General features: G+C 40.9%; 3 protein-coding genes across 5 annotated transcripts; 1 reads left to right on the top strand and 2 right to left on the bottom strand.

Annotated features, from left to right (window-relative positions):
• Window positions 1–278: 278 nt before the first annotated feature.
• Window positions 279–4,784, bottom strand: LOC115747377 (disease resistance protein RPV1-like). 2 transcript variants are annotated; one of them, XM_030683518.2, is made up of 5 exons: window positions 4,173–4,780; window positions 2,742–3,834; window positions 2,317–2,592; window positions 1,190–2,218; window positions 279–1,110 (listed from the first exon to the last, which is right to left on the bottom strand). In XM_030683518.2, exons 1-5 carry the CDS (start codon window positions 4,643–4,645, stop codon window positions 514–516), a joined length of 3,468 nt encoding a protein of 1,155 aa, XP_030539378.1. In that variant the 5' UTR covers window positions 4,646–4,780; the 3' UTR covers window positions 279–513. The 2 variants fall into 2 exon arrangements, with proteins under 2 accessions (XP_030539378.1, XP_030539379.1); XM_030683519.2 differs by having other exon boundaries at window positions 720–1,082; window positions 4,173–4,784.
• A 987-nt stretch (window positions 4,785–5,771) lies between these two features.
• LOC115747300 (pentatricopeptide repeat-containing protein At3g62890-like) lies at window positions 5,772–8,057 on the top strand. The gene has a single exon (XM_030683400.2). It carries the CDS (start codon window positions 6,108–6,110, stop codon window positions 8,010–8,012), a length of 1,905 nt encoding a protein of 634 aa, XP_030539260.1. The 5' UTR covers window positions 5,772–6,107; the 3' UTR covers window positions 8,013–8,057.
• Window positions 8,058–8,833: 776 nt separating this feature from the next.
• Window positions 8,834–12,087, bottom strand: LOC115747301. 2 transcript variants are annotated; one of them, XM_048272480.1, is made up of 7 exons: window positions 11,777–12,087; window positions 11,142–11,254; window positions 10,953–11,073; window positions 10,729–10,850; window positions 10,155–10,276; window positions 9,906–10,065; window positions 8,834–9,184 (listed from the first exon to the last, which is right to left on the bottom strand). In XM_048272480.1, exons 1-7 carry the CDS (start codon window positions 11,804–11,806, stop codon window positions 9,073–9,075), a joined length of 780 nt encoding a protein of 259 aa, XP_048128437.1. In that variant the 5' UTR covers window positions 11,807–12,087; the 3' UTR covers window positions 8,834–9,072. The 2 variants fall into 2 exon arrangements, with proteins under 2 accessions (XP_048128437.1, XP_030539261.1); XM_030683401.2 differs by having other exon boundaries at window positions 11,142–11,241.
• Between the last annotated feature and the right edge of the window lie 3,710 nt (window positions 12,088–15,797).

Genomic DNA, 15,797 nt, shown 5'->3' with positions numbered 1-15,797 from the left:
CACCAAGTTAAATCAAAACAAGAGAAGTCCGAGGTCAAATTTCTTGTCCAAGGAAATGGAGAAGAAAAGTATCCCTCAAAGTAAGTACACGATGCTTGAGACATGCTGCGCAAGAAAAAAAAAAGGAAGCGGTCTTATCAGGAAAGTACTGTCACCCTCTTCTTAGTGTTAGAACTTCTGTTTAATTATTTGGAATGCACATTGCAGTATATGACAGTCAAGTCGCAACCAGACATTTTAACATGGACATATCATTTAACATGGACATATCGCATTGGAGGCGTAAGGAAGGAGCTAGGAGATTAATTAAACCAGAGATTTTAAAATGGAATCTCCAGTCTCAACAAGTCCTTACTGGAAGTGAGATTATGAAATCAATCAAGAAGGCTAATAGAATGGTGCTGCTATAAATCATTTCTTCGCTCCTTCGTGACGAAGCATTGTTTGTACATTTTTCTAGTCCTTCATCGCTTTATTCCGAAGTATTGTCTCAGACTACTTAACATGATGCCTTTATCTCTCTTTCCTCTTTTTGCTGGTACTCTGAATCATCATCGTATCCCCACCAGCATCAGTCCCCTCAGTGTGGTCATCAGCACTTCCCACTGATTCCTCGCTATGCTCATAAGCACTTCCCTCTGATTCCTCACTATCTTCATCATAAATTACCTCCGGATAATGAGTCGCCGATATCAGGTTGTTTTCCAGTGTCCAGTTTAATTTTTCCTCGTGTTTAAATTCCAGAAAAAGACCGCATCTCCCTATAAACTTTTCTATGGAAGAGTCCACAGCATCTATCTCTTCAAGGGAGAATTCTATGTAATTGCAACCTTCCCGGGCCTTAACTATTGGACATGGAAGATACAGCAACCATAAATGATCTGACTTCAGTGAGTCGAAGTTCTTCACACTCTTAATTACTAGTTCCCCGTTGATAATACCTTGAAGCTCGCAGGTAAAAGATTCAGCCACAACAGCGCATAGAGCAAAACCAACCAGCTCAGCATATAGAAGCTCAGGCACTTGAAAATAGAAGAAACCATTCTTGGTTTGATACTTGAACCATTCTGGAATCTCACAACCTGGCAAAGTAAGGCTGAATGTGTGATCCTGAAAAGAAGAACCCCTTAGATTTTTTATACGCTGCCTAGTAGCTTGTGTGCATCTATAATGAGAGAGAGAGGTTTACCTGGTTCAAAAGAATGTTTGCAACAGTGTCGCCCAAATTCTCAGCCAGTCTCTGGCAGTTGGTGAGGTTGATAGATTTGACATGGGGAAAATCCTTGGTATGGGACTTGGCCATGTTTGATAGCTGTGAAAATACTTCTAATGACTCACATTCTATGGCACTTACACTTGCGATGCTCGGTGGAAGTATAGGTGCTTCTTGAAGCTGCCTGCAGAAATTTAATTCAAGTTTCTGTAAGTTGGCAAGTTTGCCGATCCATGCAGGAACCTTGACAAAATTGTTCCGTGAGAGCTCTAACTCCTCCATGGTTGAAATGCAAGACATATTCATGAGGAAGTTGACTTCTGTTAGATTGCAGTTTCGAAGGTTCAGAGATTGTAGAAGAGGAAACTCCGGCGAGAATTTTCCATCAAGGGAAGTCCCAGAGGGAAAGCTTCTTGTCTCGCGGAGAACGGACACCAGATGCCCTCTGCTCTCCAGGCAACTTGTGGAAACATTTATACAATCAGAAGTTTCTCGTGCTTGCCATTTATCGTCAGTGTTATCTAGGAATTTACCGAGTTCGAAGCAATCACGTAGTAGAAGATGCTTCAGATGTAATAGCTTATTAATTTCACTTGGAAGCCCTTCAAGCTTCTTGCAGCCCGATATACACAATATCTCTAGCCCCACAAGGTTTCCTAACGAAGAAGGTAGTTCCTTTATCGCAGTTTTGGACAAACGAAGTTCCTTCAGAGATTCCATATTTTCAAGGTTGTTAGGAAATGTCTCAAGACTTCTACAGCGGGTTAGAAGAAGAGTCTGGAGCGATTTCAACTTCAGCCTGGTAGGAAGCTTCCTCAGATGAAAGCAACATTCAAGGTTCAGAGTAACAAGCCTGTCGAGAAGGCCAACAGAGTCATGAACCTCAACTAAACTCGTGCACTGAGTGAGAATCAAGGACTCGAGATTGGGGAGCTCAGAGAAGTCAGGGATCTCTGTCAGGAATCCAGAACCTTCAAAATTCATGTGCTTTAAGTTCTTAAAAATCTGTATAAGCAAAAAGGACAAGAAGGGATCAGCTTGGCTACAAAAAGTCATCTTGTTAAAATGAATGAAGAAAACTTCAAAGAAGTAGAGTTTTCAACCTTGTAACCTTGACCCAAATCCTTGATGTGGCTGTTTGGCATGAAGAGCCCAACAAGTTTCTTTGGATGAAAATTGGCTGGCAGAGACGGTAAGGGATATCCCTCCCAATCAACCCATCTCAAATTGTTGGAGAGATAGTCGAAGTCTCCTGATACATATGCATTATGAATTATGAGCACTCTGAGCCTTCTCATCCTTTTGAAGGCTTTGGCATTCAAGTATACCTCTTCTGTTTCAGGCAAAACTAGTTTTATTGCTTCCACTTTATTTGTTCCCTGAAAAGCAAATTCATGGTTTAGTCAGAAGATTCACCGGCATGCTGAAACCTACTAAACAAAATAAAATGCCATTCTGTTTGTTTTTCTCTAAAAAGTAAGTAGAATGCTTAATGACTCATATAATGACTACTTTGCATGAGACATACCAAATTTTCTGTCAGAACATCAACAATGTCTTCCGAGTGCCATAATCGGCTGCGTTCACCAGGATTGTTGGGGGACTCCTTGCGTACAATTTCCCTCCCCATTTCTTGCAGTAGGCCATGCATTGACAACTTGTTGAGTTCAATACTTATCAAAGATTTGTCGAGTAGAACTCTAATTCCAATATCAGGAAAGAACTTACAAGCATCAAAGACTTTTGTCACATAATCTTGGTCATCTCCATTGAAGAAGCAAGCAATATCAAGAAAAATAGATTTCTCAAGATCATCAAGACCGTCATAGGTAAGTTTCAGTATTTCATTATATTCTCGGTTAGGCACACTTTTCAACCTGGCTATTGCACTTTCCCATTCCCTCACATTCCTACCACACAAGAAAGAACCCAAGACAATGAGAGCCAGGGGAAGGCCTTTAGCGTAATCAAGTAAACGACAGGTGAGGTCCTCAAACTCTTTTGAAGGATTAGGTGATTTGAAGGCATTCCAACAAAAGAGCTTGTATGAGTCAATAAAATTCAATTTCTTGACCTCGTGAAAGTGGTCTACTCCATGGGCTTCTAGCAAATGCTTGTCTCTGGTGGTGATGACGATTCTACTTCCCGAGCCAAACCAACTTTTCTCCCCTGCCAATTTCCTCAGCTGGTCCAGATGATCAATATCATCAATAATGATGAGGACTTTTTTGTAGCAAAGCCTCCTGCTTATCAAGCTTATTCCTCTATCAGCATTTCCCAACTTTATGTTCGAGTCCCCTAATATCTCGAAAAGGAGTGTTTCTTGCACTTGAACTAAGCCATGCTGCCTGGAAACTTCCTTCACGTTTGCCAGAAAGCTGCTACCTTCAAAGTCATCAGCATGCAAATTGTAAATGGCCTTGGCAACGGTGGATTTGCCTATGCCTCCAATTCCATAGAAGCCAATCATCCGAACGTCGTCCAGACCAATTCCGAGAATTGGATTAATTCCATCTAGGGTGTCATGTATCCCAACCGGGTGAGTTGCAACATTCAAAGCGGGTCGATTCAATTTACTTGAGACTTCTTCAATGATTGTCTGAATTAGCTTTGATTCAACCCTGCAAGTTCCAGTGGATCAGCTCAGAAAAAAAGAAAAAAAAAGAGGAGGAAAAGGTCCCATAGTACCAAGAACAGAAAACCAGTTAGTTTCAAGTTTCAGCAAGACTTAAAAGGACATGAAATAAATTCATAATGAAGATACAACTGCAGCTTATTGCTAGGTCAATATACTTTTGTCATTGATTGACATTACCATCAATCTTAGATGAGCAGGTTGTATAGCAGTGATAAAGAATCATGCTAATATTCAGTACGAGGAGATAACTTCAAAAGTAGCTACTATATATGTGGATCCAACCTATTCTGTCAAACTCAAAGAGGGAGGAAGTAATGTTACCCTTTTGAGAAGTGCCACCCAGCCAAATTAGCCAAATCCTCAAGAGATTTCCTCCATTTCATGACCCTCTCAGAATCTTTCCCATACTTGTCCTCATGTTTGGCTAGATAATCCCCTGTTTTGCCGGTTTGCTTTCGCAATTCGGAAGGATCCACCCTATAAAAGATCGGCCTGACCATATGACCCTTGGTCGCTTTACACTCAAGAATCTTGACAAGCTCGTCCAAGCACCACCCTGAAGAAGCATAGTTTTCCGAGAACACGACAACGGATATCCTGGATTCTTCAATCTTCTCTGAGAGCTCTGCGGAGATGCCTTCCCCTTTGGGAAGCTGGTCGTCCAGGAAAGTGTTGATCCCGTGACGGCGCAATGCATCGTAGAGGAAATTCGTAAAGCCTTCACGGGTGTCCTCGCCTCGAAAGCTCAAGAACACATCGTAGTTCCATCTTGGCGACATAGAGGAGGATGCCATTGGATGGTAAAGCTAGAGGAGACGCTTAGATGGTAGCAAAGATGGGTTTCACAAATGATGCGGATGCCAGGGTGAATGAAGCTAGGTACAACAGAAGGGGACAAGAGAAATGGTGAATAAATACCAAGGAGCAATCCAGTTTTTTAAGTGGAGGGATCGCATCACATGTCATCTCAATTGGATCAAAAGTTGCCGTGTATGACCATTGAATTGAAGCCACTTGTTGTCCTATTTTGCACCCTCTCTCTCTCTCTCGATCTCGACAAGTCCGTCCAGCTTTCTAATGCAGTGGAGGGCACTGGGGAAAATTTAGAAAGCGGGTTATTCTGAGAAAAGAGAATTTCATGTTCTGTGGTTATTTTCGAGTCAAAAAAGGTAGAATCCTTTTGGAGTTGGACAGGACAAGTGCCACGCCATCTGAACACGGTAAAAAGAAGAGACGCCGGGTCGGGCTCGTTGTGTGACATCCTAAGAAACTTCCTTGGCATGTCGAAGACACGTATTTAACACAAAACGGGCAAAACATATTTCCATGGCGTTGAATATGAAGGCGAGGACCAACCCCACACGATCTGTTCATTAGTGCCTCTCTCCAAGTCCAGAATGTCAATGTCTAAAGGGAAAAAGGCCAACTGGCTATATCTGAGAGTTGACCTTGACTAACAAAACAACTGGCACCAGACTGACAAAACCAGTTTAAATAGTTAAAACAAATGGGCAACGAAGAGCCAACCAACTCTGAAAATAGTTAAAATGGTAACTAGCAGATGAATATGAAATGATATGGACGTCCTCCAAAGTTGAGTTAGGTAGTCTCTAATCATCTCAATCTTTTGAGCATTGACATGCATGAGATTGGTTGAGTCTTGAGAGATTCACCCTAAGCACGAGGGAGGTTTTGCTTGTTTTCCTGGATTTCTTTGCCTGTCAGATCAATTGGAGCAGGAGAACAAGCTCTGGGTTCGATCAATGACAGGCTTCGAAACTGAGCCGCAACCGCAATGTGCTGAAGAAGATTCACTTTGTGTTCATATCAAGGACACAGTGATGGGAAAAAACATTCACAAGCAATTTAACATCATTGAAGTGGTTTTTTTTTTTTTTCCAGTTAACAATTTGCTTAGTGAAAATCAATTCCGACTTATAAAATATCATGGAAGTTGGAAAACCAAACTTTTGGTTACCCAAGGAAAGATGTCATCTTTTTTGTTCCCATCGCCTGTGATTACCTTTCGCCATTGGCCCTCGAACCGTCTCGATGTGCATGATGTGTGGAACAGCTGCTTCCTCTTGACGACTCGCCATAGACACAAGGCGGGAGAGAGAGAGAGAGAGCGAGCTTCTTTGTCAGTATATGTTCGTTTCTGTGATTTTGATTTGAAAGCTCACTTCTTGGGCAACATGCTTCAGTGCTTGGAGTTATCATTTGACGTGCAGGATCAACCTCAGGAGCACCACCCAAATGTCGAAACCCCTCTCCATTCACAGGTTGCGGTCTCTTGTGGATCCACTCCTCGTGCAATGCCCGCTCCATCCATCGACATACGCGCCCATTTTCGAGCTCTTGACAGGCTGCAACTTGCTGAAACTAGGCCAACAACTGCACGCTCACATGGCTCTGCGTGGCCTTGAGCCCAACGCCTTCCTCGCGGCAAAAATGGTCGCAATGTACGCCAGTTCGGGCGATCTTGATTCTTCCATGTTTTTGTTCGGAAGAGTTGAGAATCCCAATCAACTATTGTTCAATTCGATGATTCGGGCTTACACACGACACGGGTGTTCGGTGGAAACTATACGAGTTTACTGTAGAATGCATAGGTTCGGTTCCAATGGTGATAATTTCACATTCCCCTTCGTTCTCAAATGTTGTGCAGACTTATCGGATGGTGGGATGGGGAGATGTGTCCATGGTGTGAGTTTGAGAGCCGGTTGTGAGCTTGATATGTACGTAGGGACGTCATTGATTGATATGTACGTGAAATGTGGAGACTTGAGTAGCGCCCAGAAGTTGTTCGATACAACGTCTGAGAGAGATGCTTCGTCTTGGAATGCCCTAATAAATGGGTACATGAAAGCTGGCGACATTTGTGCTGCTGAATGTTTATTCGGGAGGATGCCGTGCAAGAACATTGTCTCCTGGACCGCCTTGGTTTCAGGGTACACACAGAACGGGTTGGCTGATAAGGCACTGAGGGTGTTCCATGAAATGCTGAGAGGAGAATCGGAGATAAAGCCCAATTATGTCACAGTGATGAGTATCCTCCCTGCATGTGCACATTCAGCAGCTCTGGATCGTGGAAGACAAATACATGATTATGCACGGAGGACTGGCTTGGACTCGAATCCTTCAGTGCAGATAGCACTTGCTGCAATGTATGCAAAGTGTGGGAGTCTGGTAGATGCCCGCCGCTGTTTCTTTAACTTAAAACCTGGCCATAGAACTTCGGTCGCATGGAATACAATGATAACTGCTTATGCATCGCATGGATATGGAGCAGAAGCAGTGTCAGCTTTTGAGGAGATGATTAAGTCTGGAGTTCACCCTGATGACATCACTTTTACTGGATTATTATCTGGATGCAGCCATTCGGGTCTTACCGACGCCGGGTTGAAGTTTTTTCACAGTATGAGAACTGTTTATTCAGTTGAACCAAAAGTTGAGCATTATGCTTGTGTTGTCGACCTTTTAGGTCGTGCTGGGAGATTGGTAGAAGCGACAGAGCTCATTAGTAGGATGCCAATGAAAGCAGGGCCAAGCATTTGGGGCGCTCTGTTGGCTGCGTCCCGCAAGAACCGGAATTTGGAGATTGCTGAAATGGCTGCTAGAGAGCTCTTTGTGTTGGAACCAGAGAACAGCGGCAACTATGTTCTATTATCCAATATGTATGCAGAAGCTGGCAAGTGGACGGAGGTGGACAATTTGAGAGCTACTCTGAAAAGTCAGGGCATGAAGAAAAGTCCTGGGTGCAGTTGGATTGAGGTGAATGGGAATGCCCATCTGTTTCTTGGAGGAGACACATCACATCCCCAAGCAAAAGAAATATATATGTTGTTGGAAGATTTGCCTAGCAAGATCAAGGCGGCTGGTTATATGCCTGATACTAGTTTTGCTCTGCATGATGTTAGCGAAGAAGAGAAGGAACAGAGCCTCACAACACACAGCGAAAAGCTAGCCGTAGCATTCGGGCTGCTCAACACCAACCCTGGAGTTCTACTTCGCGTGACCAAGAACCTTCGAATGTGCGGAGATTGTCACACAGCTATCAAGTTCATATCTAAAATTTATCGACGGGAGATAGTAGTGAGAGATGTGAATCGATTCCATCACTTTAAAGATGGCTCGTGCTCTTGTCGAGACTATTGGTAAGGAGTTAAGGAGTCTATGGCCGAATATTACAAACGATTTTGAAGATGTCTCAGATTCTTGTTCGTGCATTGGAAGCTAATCACACTAGTTCTGCATCTGGCATACAATGACTCATCAGTCTTGAAAGTTCTTGTATGCATTCGGAGCATCTAACCTCACTCCATCTCAACCACAGTAGGAATGGAGCGTGCTCACATGAACCATGTGCATGCAATACTTGCTCCCATTTGATATGGACTTTGCTGCAATCAAGTACAAAAAATCATGACAGAAGTCACAAATATCGCGGTTGTGCCATATTACAGCAATCGGGAGGAGTAGCGGGCTAAATTATTTACGTGGAAGTACTTAAAAAGAAATTATTTCATTCTTGGTTCTTTTTATCCTTGATTCGCTTTTGTTTTAAAGATTTCAAATCAAAAATCAGAGTCGCATTGGTAATCGCAAGGTAGATCACTACATCCTCAACAGAAAGAACTTATTTCCACAGACCTCTCCAACTTTAAACAGCCGTTTCTAGTGAATTATGCATTTAAAAAAATATGCTGGCTACTAGAAATCATTATGAAGACTGTAAACTGATATTGCTCTCGAGGAGCTACAAATTTGATGTTGTTATCGCTGTGGTCAGATAAAGAAGGCCGTAAGGTACAACAGAGAACTTTTCCAAGAAAAAGAGCCTCAAAACAAGAGTCTGTCTCACATTTAGAGTAATCCATGGGGCTAGATGTATTGATTAAAATAGAGACAACTCTATGATTTATCGACGAGGAACAAATTTACAATCATATTTGTGACATAACTGTATATGCTAGATATACTGATAAAGAATGTCAAACATATCAATGATGTATTTGCCTTATTAAAGAGAACATTATGTAAAACATGGTTCAAGACTCGAAGGTAAAGCGGACTTGATAAAGCAAATCCATTGTTATATACAACACATTAAAGTAGCTCCAACTGGTATGATCTGGATGTTAGAAGATTTTTTGTGTTAGTAGAACTTCAGTCCATATACATGGGGAGAACTTTGTCGACAGAGCATGTACAAAGCACATCACGACTCGACAACTGAAACATTTGAATAGGTGCAGTTGTATCTCTCTCCACTTGAATTCTTCTCTTTAAATCTATACCAGGAAACCTTCCATGTTACCAGCAGACTTTGCCTGCATTTAAGAGACGTCACCACATCTATGAGAGAGTATACCTATAGTAGCCTCCAACTGAGAGATTTCATCACATTAGCAGCAACAAACTTGAAAGAAACACATGTAGATGTGATCGCAAAGCCAGCAATGGACGGAGGGGCAAAAAATGAAGAAATTTGAAGAAATGTGTCATCTACACACCTTATCTTGAAATGCTCAAACTTATAAGATATAAAATGCCGATAGTTTGAGATCTAAGTTTTTGAGCGGAATGAATGTTAAAGTGCCAATGTTCCATCAAGTACACTAACCTGAATTTTTTCCAATCTTCCTCCATTTTGACAACTTCTAAAAAATACAGTAAATCATACTTCATCTGAAAACACACACCACCCCCAGCCCCCTTCTGCTCCCCCGAGGCCCGGCCACAAAAGAAAGTAGTTTATTCAGAAAAGGTGCATATCATACAAGATATTTTTTTTTGGCTCTACCAGAGAGGTAAGTTTCTGTGACTTCATAAAGTAGGTTATGATGGATATGCCCAATGATTAAGGTGGAGGATGAAAGACTCGATGGCATATGCCAGAGAAATGACAATGGGAGCATGTACAAACACAGCAATGTCCATTAAAGTCTTCTTTCGTCAATGTTCCTCAATAGCAAATGAAACACCTGTTGAGTTGTCATACAAAATGGACAGGATTTGTCACGCCAATTATGAAGCAGAAACAAAGTATACCTCTCTAGCTCTATAGCTCTCTTTGCTAGCATGAGTGTCAAGAAAACAGGAACCATTGCTGCACACAGATGCTTCAGTGTGTGTCCACTAACAATATGATGAGTCCATCTGTAAATCAATTTATCTTCTGCTTCTTCCACCTTAGCTATAAGGTAAAATGCTGCAAAAGTGATAATCAAAGGCATTCTTAACAAGGGGAAAAGGAGTGATGCACTGTCAGACAAAACCATGTTGACAATAAAAGCATACCTGCAGCCCAAAGCCAGTACGATGAATGTGTATACATTGGCGGTAATATTATAGCCATAATCGGTATGGCGATGCAAGGCAGAAATTGGACAAGAGCATATGGGCGAAGATCATCAAAGAACCTGAAGAATGATATAGAGAAAAGATCACAAATAATGGTTGGCAGCAGCTAAATAGTAAATACCCCAAACACCTCTAAGCTTCACTTTAACATAGAGACAATTAGATTAGTTCCAAAAATGAGGTATGCATTATGTAATTTAGAAGACACCTTCGGTAGCAAACCACATGATCATTACTCTATCTTCAGCATTATTCCAACCTAATTCACCATCCAATTACACACTTGAAACCCAAGAACTAATTGCAGTCTGCTTCTCTGAGCATGTGGTTTGATGGAAACAAATTGTCAATTTCTTTGAAGTTCAGGACTCCGCAGAAGACATAATAAAGTCTACTCAAAAAGAAAATCCACTTCTCTAAACCCTGCTTACAGAATAAAACTGCCATCTGTTCTATAATAATAAATCAGGTTACGCTATAAAAGGAAGAAGGTAGGAAGTAACAATCTTGCCTCCAATATAAAATGCTTAATATGCCAGCCATGAGCAACGGTATGATTGACACTGTTCCCTTATGCTGATCAATCCTTTCAATGATGAAGATTGCAACTATTGAAGTGAATGCGACAGTCATCTAGCCACAGGAGAAAAGAAGGAACATTGTCGAACTACAATATTTCCAAACAACAATAAATATTCTGCAGTGCTCGTGTTTGCGAGTTGTAAATAGACTTACCGGAAGGCGATCCCAAACAAGACGAGCATCATTTGGTTTGAGATGGTAATAAGAGGATCCAAAAGCAACTGCAACAACACCAACAAAAAAGAATGTCCAGCCCCAAAGCTCACCTTGCGAGCTAACACGTAAAGTGATGGGTCAAGTTAGAGAGCGAAGCAATGGATTTTCAAACAAGAACAGCATTACCTTAGCTTGAAATAATTGCCATAATAGCAAAGTACCAGACCAACAAGACCCACAACAAGGAATGGAAAGTTTGAAACTACATTCAGCGTATTAGGTATGCCTGCAAAATTAAAGGGGACGGATGAATTATATTCAAAGCGGAAGAAGAAACACACGAAACTATAGAAACAAGCCGAACGTGAAAAGCATTTCCACGGATATAACTCGAAACAATACTACCTTGACAGAGTTAGACTTCGCGACACAATTACAGAACTCGGGTGAACATGTATTAACCTCGCTAGCTTAAACTTGTCCTTCTTACAAGAACTACAGCGTTAATTTCAAGGAAGTACGTCGCCTAGCCAGTTTAGGGAGCTATTACAAACAAAATCCGCTTCACTAAGGAACTGCCTGGAGACCCAAATGCACAATTTAAACAATTCGACGCTCGGTTAAGACTTCCCTTCCTACATACACATCCTATACTTAGACTCTGATCATTTTATTCCACGTGAGTATACGATAAGTAGCTGTCAAACGCGAGAACAGGAAATTCTGCTATTAACGGACGGTGACTGCAAACTACACCGGGTCGATCGGATTAGGGCTTACTAGTGAAAGAACCGGAGCGAAAGAAGAGGAGGGAAGATTACCGAAGAACTCGCGCTTGTCAGCGAAATCATGATATTCCTCCGATTGAGGAATGGCGGGAGTCACTAGCATCAGCACTACGAAGCAAACAATCGCCGCTCCCCAAGTATATATCGTGCGTTTCCTCATTTCCAACACAGAATCGCAGCACCCCGGAGAGAGAGAGAGAGAGAGAGATCCCGTTCTTGTTCTGTTCTGTTCTCGTTCTTGTTCTTGGTCTTGATCTTAGGTTTCTGGGTCTTCTTGGCTTGTCTGGGCTGTTTGATTTAATGGTTTCTTCCCAATCTAATGAAAACCCCGTGCTAAGCTTTCTGCTTTGGTCAGCGAAACTTTCGTAAAAGAATTGTTTGCTTTTTCATTTTTTTTTTCAAAAAAAAAATTTTGGGTATTACGCAAGGTTTGTGAATGAAGAGTATTCAAGGAGTTGCAAATGTTGTATGAGTTAGTTTATTTTCAAGTGAAGTCAAATGAAAAAAAATCGAAAAATTAAATAATAAGAGAATGACGCGGCAGATCGAGAATTTTTAACATGGTAAAGTTTTCCTCAAAATGTATGTTTTGCTTTTGTTTCCTTTTTGTTCTCACTTCAACATTATTTTCACTTAGAAAAGTGCAGCGCGAATAAAAATAATGATTGATTAAATATGCGTACTTGGTTATTAGCATAGCTGAATTGAAAATCTTGATGTGGCCATTGCAATTTCAATTTTCTAAAATTGGGTAGAACTTATTGATCTCAATATTCACGAAATTAAGCTCCACAATACATTACACGAGTATAATATACTTTGTGAGTCAATTTTTATACTTTTGAATAAATTCTTAGGAAAAATTCCAAATAAACACTCAAACTATCTTTATTTTTTCAAATAAGAACATGAAATGAATGAGAACGGCGATCGGCCTCTGTTATTCAATTTCCAATGTCGTTCTTCAACCAATGAGAACGGCGATCGGCTCAGAGCCTCCACGTTCGACTCAAATTTGAGAAGCAATTGGACGAATGCCGAGTCGGCCATCCGCGATGACCAATGAAGACAAAACCAACTTTCAAGCTGGGTCTCTTCGGATGGAACTTTACAGAAAGAACTCACAGCTTCTCCAAGTCTTGGAGAATTCTTTTGGAAATGATCCCTCAAATTTCATATATTTTCATGGCGAGGGCAAAGGGCTGCCCTCGCCGACGCGGAGAGTTCCTACAAGGGCAGATCTGGGCACCCTCTGCTGCTTCTTCCTCTTCTTTTAATTGCAATTGCCAAAATTTAAAGAGAGAAAAGGTCGAGAACGAATTAATCGGAACTCGAATTTTATCGGACCCTCAATTCTTCAGTTCGAGTTTTTAGGACTACTGTAAAACCTTAGGTGTTCGTGTGGCGAAGTCGGATCGACCATGGATAATTGACTTCCTTTCTCTTCGGGGAGGTTGGCAAGGTTCGGTTGGTCCAGTTTGGCATCCTCAGCCCCAACTAGATCGGAATTTCCCCCTCCCTCCAACCCTCTCTCTGCGATTTTCGTTGCCGTTTGCTTTCGGGGGCCATGGTTTCGCGGTTTCTATGTGTGTTCTGATCGCATTGTTGGTTCTATTTGGTTGTGCAGAGGCAGACGTGTGCGGTGCAGATTGAGCATGGCGAGACGACAGAGAGGGGCAAGGCTGTCTGGCCTCCATCCACGAGGCCTTGCCAACCTCGTCGGTGTCCGGCAATTGCTTGGGATCGGCCATCGATGAGAAGGAAGGGGAAAAAATGGGAAAAAAGAAATGGGAAAAATATAAAAGAAAAGAGAAAAAAGTAAAAAGTAAATAACGAAAATGTATTTGATCGGGCCCTTCCTTAAAATAATTAGAGCACTTCCGGTCTTTCTTTGAAATAAAATTCACTTCAAGCTCTTTTTTGATAAAATAAAAGTATTTCAAGCTTTTATTTAAAAATTTTCCAAAATTTTATACACGATCTCCAAAAAAAAAAAAAAACGCGCTAATAAAACTTAAATCGGTGGGCCACCGTCGCCCCATTGTTGACCCGGATTTTGAGTTTCCGTGTGCCAGTTTAGTTTTCTCTCAAAATTTGTCTTCAAAAGCGGTACATGATGTAGCTTAAAAAGAAGGAACTCTTTCTACGTGATGGCTCTCCAGTCAATGATGAGATTCTGGCTAAGCCAGCTATTTGATTGCAGTTCCTACTCTACCATATTTAAAGTTAAAGAGTACGCATGGTATAAACTAAGTTCTAGCATATTTATCTTGCATTTTTTACATGGGAAGTGAGGGTCGGTAAGATGGATCGACATAATCTAATAGTCGGTTTTAGAGGTCATCGGTTCGGTTTCCGATTCTTAAAGGTAGAAACAGTGTTCGGACGGTCCGATTCCTAGTTCTAGAGGGGAATCGGACCGATGGACCGCTCATCCGGATTGACAAAATTTTATTTTATTTATTCTTTATTTTTTAAGTACAATTAATATGCATAGAAATGAGATTCTAGACAAAGAAAGAGATGTGCACAGGAGAAATTTTTTTTCGATTAAATGTTTTCTTATTAAGTACAATATTGTATGTAGAAATGAGATTCATATAACTCCGTACAATATCAAATATTGTATTCGATGGTCACTGTGACATGGACATCCCCATGTGAATCATGAAAATATTGTAAGTAGATATGCGAATGTCAATAAGTCCCTTTTTTAAATATATTTCCCTTTTATTTCATTTTATCGGTTCCATTGGACCGCTTGGGAACCGAGACAAACCCCAAGTACCTTGAATTCAGTTCTTAATTTTGAAAATTGAGAACTGGGACTGTTGATTTGGTTCCCAAAACCTAAGGGAACCAAACCAACTTGGATCGTGGTCACCCCTAATGAGAAGTTACCCTTCAACATCGAGAAATTACTTATACTAGAGAGGTTGAAGGCATGTTCAGAAGGTTAAATGAGGAGTGTTGGCTAATTTCACTTCGGATTATTCTGTGGGGGTTATTGGCTTGGATGCTCTCCTTGTAGATGGGTGAAGCTAAATTCCGACGGGCCGTCTAGGCACAATCCGAGTGGTAAGGCTTCAAAAAGCTTGTAGCCATCACCTATGCTTTTTCAACTCTTTATTTGGTTTTGAAGCATGGGTAGATTTGGGTTCTAGAAACTTGGATTCTAGATGCCTGATCAACCTGCAAACAACAGTGATGGATAAAAAGGATGTTTTGATGATTCACATTCATCGTAACCTTATTAGGATTGTGAATATTCAATCAAAGCATTGATTTTATATAAGGCGAATAAGATAATCGATTATATGATGAACTTCTTTTTTTCTTGACGATAAATATGATTCAGAGTTTAAGATTAGGCGCCCAAATCTACTTTATGTAGTTTTCATTGATAAAGTAAGTAGTTTTGAGTTTATGAGATGTGATTTGCAATTTCTAGACTTTAACACCTCTTTATTTACTTCTATGACCATATTTCCTAATGGAAGTTAGTAATCACATATTCTAACTCATTATTTCTCTTCATTTCTGTCCATTTATCTTGATTGATACGTAGGGTTAGTATTTTCACAGCAATTTTTATAATAATATTTTGAAGCATTAATTTTCACGGCTAAAACCCATTGGTACACTTAATTAAATACTCAATAGAGCTAGGGGAAAACTAGGGAAATTTTCAAAAAGGGCCTGAAGTCCTCTCGTTTTATCAAATAATGGCACGAAGTGCCCTTACTTTTTCAAACAATGGTCTAAAGTGAACGTTATTTCAAATAAGGGCCTAAAGTAACGATGAAATTTCAAAAAAGAACCTAATTTCAAGGGCATTTCTATCTTTTTCTATATTTGATTTTTTTTCTTTTTTATTTTTTATGTTTCTTTAAAATTTAACAAAAAAAGTATACAGAGACAGGAGACTGCCGCTTATGGCCACTGCCCCACCACCCGGGGAGGGGGGTAGTGAAGGCGGGTAGGGTCGATGGCGCATCGGCATAGGCCGGCAACCTCGTCAACCAGAGGCGAAGGCCTGTTAACCCTCACCAAA

This window comes from Rhodamnia argentea, chromosome 11 (assembly GCF_020921035.1).
Source record: "Rhodamnia argentea isolate NSW1041297 chromosome 11, ASM2092103v1, whole genome shotgun sequence".
Classification (NCBI taxonomy): Eukaryota; Viridiplantae; Streptophyta; class Magnoliopsida; order Myrtales; family Myrtaceae; genus Rhodamnia; species Rhodamnia argentea.
The sequence above is the reverse complement of the archived record's forward strand: the minus strand, read 5'-3'. Positions and strand labels throughout refer to the sequence as shown.